Source organism: Cicer arietinum, chromosome 3 (assembly GCF_000331145.2).
Source record: "Cicer arietinum cultivar CDC Frontier isolate Library 1 chromosome 3, Cicar.CDCFrontier_v2.0, whole genome shotgun sequence".
NCBI classification, from domain to species: domain Eukaryota; kingdom Viridiplantae; phylum Streptophyta; class Magnoliopsida; order Fabales; family Fabaceae; genus Cicer; species Cicer arietinum.
The window spans coordinates 43,580,623-43,589,538 of record NC_021162.2 but is presented as its reverse complement, the minus strand read 5'-3'; the positions used below and the strand labels follow the sequence as shown (position 1 = coordinate 43,589,538).

Here is an 8,916-nt window from a genome sequence, read left to right as displayed (position 1 = left end):
TTAAGATGACTTGTAAATGGTCTTTATGGGATTCCAAATCAGGGCTGTATATTAAAATGTCATCAAAAAACACTAGTGTGAATTTCCTCAAATATGGTTTCAAGATCTCATTCATCAAAGCTTGAAACGTGGAGGGGGCATTAGTGAGTCCAAAAGGCATAACTAAGAATTCATAATGCCCCTCATGAGTCCTAAATGCTGTCTTCTCGACATCTTCCAATCTCATCTGTATCTGATGATAACCTGACTTCAAATCAAGTTTAGAAAAAACCTTTGCTCCTCCCAATTCATCTAACAACTCTTCAATTATAGGAATTGGAAATTTGTTTGGAATGGTGACCTTGTTGAGTGCCCTATAATCCACACAAAATCTCCAACCTCCATCTTTTTTCTTCACTAGAATGATAGGGCTAGAGTAAGGGCTGATACTGTTTCTGATCACCCCAGCATCTAACATTTCAGCTACAAGTTTCTCAATTTCTGTTTTCTGAAAATGAGGACATTTGTAAGGCCGAATGTTGGGTATTTCAGCCCCCTCCTTCAGTTTGATAGCATGATCATGCTTTCTAAAAGGGGGTAACCCCTGGATATCTTGGAACACTTCTTGGTGTTGCTCTAGGATCCTCTTCAATGCTTTTGGAACCCTTTCTTCTTTCTGTTTACTTCCCTCTTCTGTAACACAGTGTAACAATAGCCCTTCCCCCTCTTGTAACAGAACTTGCCTGAAAGCTCCATAGGACAGCTCTGTCTTTGTTAATGCAGGATCTCCTGCTATTGTGATTCTAGAACCTCCTCTCATAAGGGTTAGCTCCATTCTGCCAAAGTCAGCCTTTACTTCTCCCAAACTAGCTAACCAGTCTAAACCCAACACTAGGTCCACTTCTTTTAATCCAAACAAATAGAAGTCTTGAATAACTTCTAATTGTTGTAAATATAGTTTGAGCTAGGTACATTTTCCTCTATTTTGAACTTTATGGCCATCTCCCACTTCTACTACATAGGCTGGAGTGTCGTCTACTTTCAGTTTCAACCTGTCCACTGAATCCTTTGCAATGAAATTGTGTGATGCCCCACAATCTATCAATATCACAACAGGTTGATCTTTTATTATTCCTCCTACCTTCCATGATTTACTAGTTGTGAGTCCTGTCATGGAGTACATTGATAATTGCAAGGAATTTAGTGTCTCTATCTCATCTTCTCCTTCTAAATCATTCACCTCATCATCCCCTTCAGCTAAATAAGCATTCTCATTTGTCTATTTTTACACATATGATCTTTATTAAAGGGTTCATCACACCTAAAACATAACCATTTTTCTCTCTTTTCCCTCATTTCCTCACTAGTCAACTTCTTATACTCCCCCCTACTTCTTATACTTCCCCCATTCACACTTCCTACAGAGGACCCTTCTCTTTTACTACTAGTGGCTGTCTGTGGTTCTACAGTGACAACTCTACTATAATTGTTGTTTCTATAGGACCCTGAAAATTTGGTGTTACCCATATAGGGCCTCTTTGTTACTACTGAATTCTTTTGTTCAATGAGAATCGCCTTTTGAATTACCTCAGTTAAGGTTTTCAGCTCATATAACCTCACTTCCACCCTAATTTCTTCCTTTAATCCATTAAGAAATATGCCTTTGACAAAATCTTGGTCAATTACTTTCAAAGCCCCCACATATTTCTCAAATTCCTCCACATATTCATCAACACTTTTTTCTTGTTTTAAAGAAAGTAACAACTCATAAGGGTTTTGTATCATGGAAGGCTGAAAACGTCTTACCACAGCAATTTTGAAGCTTTCCCAAGTGGGAGACAAATTACAACGTTCCCACCACTGGTACTAGTTGAGGGCTCTTCCTTCTAAGGCAACCATGGTGGCCTGCATCTTTTCTTCATTAGTGACATCCCTGAGAAGAAAATATCGCTCTAATTTCTGGACCCATCCAAAGGCATCTTCCCCAGAAAAAACTGGAATTTCCAGTTTTCTCCACCTATCATGATTTCTGTGTTGTGGGCGACTGTGGTGTTCTTCCTCGTTCTCATTTTCGTCTCCCATGGAAGCATTTTCTCCATTAATCCCTAATTTGGTTGCTATCGCCTCTAAAAACGTCTCTGTCCTCCTCAATCGCGTCACATTCATCTCTATACGATTGCGCATATCTTCTCGTTCTTGACGTAATTCTTCACGTTCTTGGGTCCAGTTTTCATCTTCTCTAGCCATCCTCCTCGTAACAACCATAAGCAAATTTGGCAGCAGCGTGTGAGATCCCAAACCCTCAGGCACCCATAATTTGCTCTGATACCAGTGATAACACTGGTAATCAGAATTAAAGAAACGAAAGAATGAATCAAGAATCAATACCCTAACCCAGAATCAATGTGATTCTGATTAGGTTTTAGTATGGAACTTTATTGAATTGAATAGAATGGAAGGGATGAAGGAATTACAGAGGATCCCGTGATCCTGTTCTGGTTCCACAACCAGTGATAACTTTCTCAATCTCTAACTAACTCTCAATTAGAACTAACTCTGCTAACTGTTTTTGTACAACTGTCAGAGAATTACAACTTCCTATTCCCTTTTCTATATACATTTTTAATAATAGGCTTTGGCCTAATCGTATCACACATTGTGTTAACTATGTTTAAGTGTGATAAGAATCCATATATTATACACAGATGATTCATATGTGTATAATATATGGATTCTTGTTAATGCTATGGCTGCTTCATCTCATCTAAGATGAAGCAACTAAGAAGTGCATGCTATGCTGCATATTGACATCGGCCAGTAAACAAATCACAGTTCTAAACTTTTGACCCATTTTGATGGACTTATTTTCATCTTATTTAGGCTTATCTTCTGCATTGAACAAATGTGATTGATATTGCTGAAATTGGGGGAAATAATTTTTGGATAACCTAATGAGTTTCACCATTTAAATTGAAAATGATACAAAGACGAGTAATTAGCATATTCGATCTGCTTATGATAACAGAAAGTAACAACTACAAAAACTAACTAACCTAAAACTGGACTATAGTTAATTCAGTTATAACAGTTACTTCAGGCTGCATTTATATAAGCTCTACTCAAGTAAATATTTATTTAAGTTGTTTCTCCAAACAGGGCCTTCAAGATAGGGTGTGGCAGGTGCACAAAACATAATAAATGGAAGATATGTATAGCACAGTTCAAATAAGTTTTGGTCTATAATAGGACCAATTTGTCATCAACATTAATATATTATAAAATAGTTAAAGGTTATTATTTTATAATATATCAACTACTATTAAAAGTTGATAATTCTAGACCAAAACTTGTTTGGACCATTCTATAGTCCTCCTAAAACGGATACTATATAATTGGCCTATGAAACAAAAACATACCACCTTTTCAAAGTGCACTAAAACAGAAAACCAAGTGATATTATGTTCTAAGCAACACATGGAACCATGGATTTAAATTGCAATTGCAAAAGCATTTACGCTGTGAACCTTTATATTGCAGTAAAATGTTGGCCAATATGGCCAATGCAGCCCCGCAATTTAAAAATATGGTAATTGTAGACGTAGAGACCTCTAAAATCATTATATTACATCTGTAATTGTAGTTGGGGACCGAAATTTAAAACCATGCATCAAACATGTAAATGGAACAATAAATGATTATAAATGGAAAAATGGAAGAGAAGACAAAACCTGAAGCTCAGAGAGTTCCTCTAAATATTCAGGTGGACATAAGTCAGGCCTAGTGGACAATCCTTGACCCAACTTCACAAAAGTGGGTCCCAGCTGTGTGAATATGCACTTCAATTCAGCAGCACGAGCCCTTTTATTCTTATCAAGTGTCCCATTTTTCTGCTCCAAAAATAGCTTCAACCCAAATGAACCCAAAGCACTCACAATCTCAAAAGTCCTCTGAACCAACTAACCATAACAAAAACAAAAAAACAAAAGTCAAGGTTGAATAAATCATTCCAAAACAAACCAATCTACTTATCGATACCGGAATCAGTAGAAATATAAAGTGTGGGATAAGAGAGTAACTATATTGAAAAGAGAATGAGTATTTTCTTATATAACAAAACATAACAGAAGAATTTTCCTCAGTACATAGAATTTTCCTCATATATCTAACATAATAGAAAAAGGGGTCAATCTAATATGGACTTTTCAAAAATGGTCCAGGGGTGGATCTTATAAACTTTAGTAAAAAAATAATAAAAAATGGAGAGCAAATATAATATTTTATTAAAATTAGTGAAATCCAGCTTTAGACCAGAAGCATAATAGACTAGAAAAAGTATCAAAAATCATAAAATAAGGAATTAAAATGCCTAAATTTATAATTTTTTATACTAAAAGATAAATAAATATTTATTAATCAAACTTCTACTCAAAAAGTACCAACTTGTAAACAAATAGAATACCTAATTTTAAAAATTAATTAAGATACTTGTTTTATAATCTTTCGTTCACTTTAAATTTTCGTTTTAATTTGATTTAAGTAATACTAAAAACTAATAAATTTTATTAGTTTTTATATAATTACATTTTTTTCAGGTTATTTAAGTATCCTACCAACGGAATGAAATAAGTAACAAAAGGTTGTTAGAAAAACGGTAAAAGTGAAAACCTTGATGGGCATGGAGCCATATTTGGAAGCCAAAAGTTGAGGACTATAGAGAGTGGCATCGATGGCACGACTCATAGCTCTGGACTCGGCTTGGATATCATCAGCACGATTCAGTGGAAGTGTCAGGACTCGGTTGGTTCCGTTTCTCACAGAAACTACGCTGCTTGAATTAGGCGTCGCTTCCACCACAGCAGCAGCTACAACTTTCAAGCGCGTGAAACCGTTTAAACGACGTCGTTTGTTGCGTTTGGAAATGGGAATTGAACCACGCGTCCATGAAAGACATGGTTGTGTTGCCACATTAGCCATTGAAAATGGGAATTGTCTCTTTGATTATGGTTATGACTCGTCGACTGTGGAATGACAAATTTAACTTAATACTTCATTATTACAAAAAAATAAAAAATATGCGTATTTGTTTACCAATGAGGAAGAGGATTTTTATTTCATTTTTTAAGCTGTAGAATTTTTGTAGCCCCTAATTATATGCGTGGTTGCAAATAAATAACTAGAGGCTAGAGCTACGTATACTCGTGGTCATGTCGATGCCAACCACCTTTTATATTACTTCCATTTTAAATATAAAACAAAGTTTAAACAACAAAATTTCAACTTTCATCTAAATATATATTAACTGATTCAGTTTTCTATTGGCAAGAAATTTTCACATATATATGTTTCTAATTTTGTCTAAACTTATTTTCACTTTTCATTAAAGTTTCAACTTATTTATTAACATAATAATATATCATATAAACATTGTTAAAGATATTTATTTTTAGAAAAGTGGTTTATGGGTTCAATTGTTAAGGATTAGAAAAAGTGATTTTGACACTTAATAATTATTAATGATTATTCTTTTAGATATTTTTTTAAAAAAAAAACATAAGTTGTTTAATGTTTGTCAATCATTATGAAAAATCACTTTATCAAAACTGTTGAAAAATTTCCCTTGTACCTCCACACTTTGCCTTGTACCCCCAAAAAAATTCGAAAATGGCAAAACTACCCTCAATTTTTTTCACCATTTTGTAAATGACTATTATACCGGAAATGTAAATATTTTTTTCACCATTTTGTCACAAACCCAGCCGTAAAACAGATTTCCGGTAAGTGGCAGTTTTCCGGTAACTACCGGAATACTTGAAACAAGATTTCCGGTACAGAGTACAGTACCGGAAATGTTAAAACTGAGTTTTCCGGTACAGAGTATAGTACCGGAAATGTTAAAACTGACTTTTCCGGTACAGAAGAGAAAATTTGTGTACCGAAAATCTTGGTTGGCAAGTATTTCGGTACAGTATTAGGTTCCGGAAAACTTCATTTTTGAGTTTTCCGGTACATACCATATTTTTTTAATTTTTTTTTAAGTTTTTTAATTTTTTTTTAATTTTTTTAATTTTTTTTAAATGTTAACAGATATGGATAATCCACTACTATTAATGGACAAAACATGCGTCGATACTACAAATATTTTTGACACAGATCAGGTATGAATAAATATATTTAATATTAATATTATAAAAATATATTTTTGTGATTAATTATAATTATTTTATTTCAGATATTTGATTCAAGGGATACTGTTGTGAAATGGGCAAAAGAAATTGGTATAAAAAATAAAGTTACCGTTATTATCAGAAGATCAGATATAGAGACGGGTGAGAAAGGACGGAGAAATAAATTAATATTAGGTTGTGACAAAGGGGGAAAATACAAGTGTGCTGCTAGTTCTATTCGAAGTTCAACAAAAAAATGTGATTGTCCTTTCAAGCTTAGATCAAAACCATTAAAAGATGGTTCAGGATGGATAGTTAAAGTAATTTGTGGAATTCACAACCATGAATTACCTGATACTTTGGAGGGGCATGCATATGTTGGGCGCTTAAATGAAGAAGATAGAAAGCATGTTCATGAATTAACAAAATATAATGTTGCACCGAGACACATATTACTCTCATTGCAAGACCGAGATAAGAGTAATGTTACTAAGATCTCACAAATATATAAACAGAGAAGTATCATTCGATTGCGCGTGAGAGGTAATAGAACAGAGATGCAACATTTATTCAAGTTAATTGAAGATGCAAAATATGTGTGCTGGAATAGAAAGCGTGAAGACTCCGATGTTATGAGAGATATTTTTTGGGCGCATCCAGATTCAGTGAAGTTGTTGAATTTGTTTCCGATTGTGTTGATTATGGACAGTACCTACAAAACCAATAAATACAGAATGCCATTACTTGAAATTGTTGGTATGACATCAACAGAGAAAACATTTGTAGTTGGGTTTGCTTATTTGGAATGTGAGAGGGAAGAAAACTTTTGTTGGGCATTAGAGAGACTAAAAGATTTGTTTGTTACACAAAATAAATTCCCTCAAGTAATTGTGACAGACAGAGATCTTGCGTTAATGAATGCAGTTGGCATTGTGTTTCCACATGCTGTTAATTTACTTTGTCGATTTCATATCGAAAAAAATGTTGGAGCAAAATGCAAGCAATATGTCTTAAAGGATAGACAAGAGTCAATATTGAATATGTGGAAAGACATTATGTATTGTAGTAATGAAAAAGAGTATATGATGCGCTTGCATATGTTTGAACAATCATGTGTTGATACTAAAGTGTTTGTTGATTATGTCAAAGAAACTTGGTTGACTCCACATAAGGAAAGATTTGTTGAAGCATGGACAAATAAAGTGATGCATTTGGGGAACACAACGACTAACAGGTATTTAATATAATTTTATTATATATTGTTGAATTTTACAGGGTTGAGTCGGCTCACTGGAAACTGAAGTTAATGTTAGAAAATAGCATGAGTGATTTGTGTAAATGTTGGGAGGCTATGAACAACATGATAAGGTTACAACATAAAAGAATCAGAGCCTCGTTTCAAAAAAGTTTTTATGATGAAGAGCATGAGCACAGAAATCCATTTTATCAGAGATTGAATACATTTGTATCAACAGAAGCTCAAAGACGTATTGCTGAAGAATACGACAAAGTTGAGTGGGTGGGTACTGACAAATCTATATGTGGGTGTTCTCTGAGAAGGACATACGGATTACCTTGTGCTTGTGAATTGGGACAATATAAATTAATGGGTGAACCAATTCCTCTAGATTCTGTGCATATTCAATGGAGAAAATTAAGCATGGAATGTGAACTCACTCAAGACACAGAAGATGGATCAGAGTTGGATATGTCTACTGAGATGAATGCCTTATGGAAACGCTTTCGATCACTTGATGTTATTGGGAAACGAGTGTTGAAGAGTAAAGTGCGTGAACTTGCTTTTCCAAGTACAAGTTCAATATGTCCACCACCTGAAAAAGTCAAAACCAAAGGAAGAGTGAAGAAGAGTAAGGGTATGAAGCCAGATGGATATGATGTATATCGAGACCCTTCTTACTTTGAGCATGTTAATGCAACATATGGTGAAGATATTGGTTCCCAACCCTCTCAATCAAAGAAGAGACAAGCCTCTCAATCAAAGAAACACCCCTCTCAGTCATCTCATTCTTCAAAAAATTTGTTATTGACACAATTTCCTGATATTATTCAGCCATACATTGATGACATATTTGACGTGGCAGCTGATGGAAATTGTGGTTTTCGCGCTATTGCATTATTGCTTGGTTTCGGTGAAGAGTGTTGGTCTTTGGTCCGCAAGAGATTGGATCAAGAGATTGTTTCTCATGTAACTCCATATGATAGATTGTTCACAGGACGCATTAAAGAAGTAAGAGATTCGTTGATGATATCCGGCTTAGGTGTTCAACCCATGGATAAATGGTTGTCCATGCCTGATATGGGTTACGTGATAGCGACAACATATAATATTATTCTTGTCACGTTCGGTCTGACATTTTCAATGACTTTCTTTCCTATGAGGGGTTCACATTCCGGATCGACAAAAAATGATCGCATTTGTTGTATTGGTTTTGTTAATGGAAATCACTGGGTTCCGGTAATTATTTTCTTATACTTTTTTAAATTTTATTCTGATAATTTTGTCTTATATTTTGTTAATTTATTTAATTTTTGCAGTTAAAGATGAAAGATGGATTTCCAATGCCAGACATTGCACCAGGTTGGAAGCAATATCGTACCAATGAAGCAACTTCTTGGGCAATAGCATACACAGGCCGTCTACAACACTGGGGGTATTTATTAGGCCGGTTGTCACGTGTTACCCAAAATCCACCTACGGAACCCGTAGAGGCAATGTCTTTAGATGAACCTTAATGTTTTAAAATTGATACAA

General features: G+C 34.7%; 2 protein-coding genes across 3 annotated transcripts in view; one reads left to right on the top strand and one right to left on the bottom strand.

The window, feature by feature from the left end:
- LOC101514013 (protein ACTIVITY OF BC1 COMPLEX KINASE 3, chloroplastic-like) overlaps positions 1 to 5,119 on the bottom strand; it is a 12,679-nt gene extending 7,560 nt beyond the window's left edge. Inside the window, exons 1-2 of one of the 2 annotated variants that reach the window (XM_073366130.1) lie at positions 4,645 to 5,119; positions 3,708 to 3,935 (exon numbers count right to left, since the gene is read on the bottom strand). In XM_073366130.1, the coding sequence (XP_073222231.1) occupies positions 3,708 to 3,935; positions 4,645 to 4,953 (537 nt within the window). In that variant the 5' untranslated portion in view covers positions 4,954 to 5,119. The remainder of the gene's footprint in view (positions 1 to 3,707; positions 3,936 to 4,644) is intronic. The other variant, XM_004515415.4, reaches the window with a different exon arrangement.
- Positions 5,120 to 7,183: 2,064 nt separating this feature from the next.
- LOC140919771 (uncharacterized) lies at positions 7,184 to 8,897 on the top strand. The gene is made up of 3 exons (XM_073366408.1): positions 7,184 to 7,272; positions 7,419 to 8,619; positions 8,700 to 8,897. Exons 1-3 carry the CDS (start codon positions 7,184 to 7,186, stop codon positions 8,895 to 8,897), a joined length of 1,488 nt encoding a protein of 495 aa, XP_073222509.1.
- Positions 8,898 to 8,916: the final 19 nt, after the last annotated feature.

What these genes read in the sequence shown, in the direction of transcription:
- LOC140919771 (XM_073366408.1), top strand. Translation starts at nt 7,184, where the DNA reads ATGTGGAAAGACATTATGTATTGTAGTAATGAAAAAGAGTATATGATG. An exon ending in TCATGTGTTGATACTAAAGT is followed by an intron (nt 7,273 to 7,418) that starts GTTTGTTGATTA and finishes TGAATTTTACAG; the next exon opens with GGTTGAGTCGGCTCACTGGA. An exon ending in ATGGAAATCACTGGGTTCCG is followed by an intron (nt 8,620 to 8,699) that starts GTAATTATTTTC and finishes TAATTTTTGCAG; the next exon opens with TTAAAGATGAAAGATGGATT.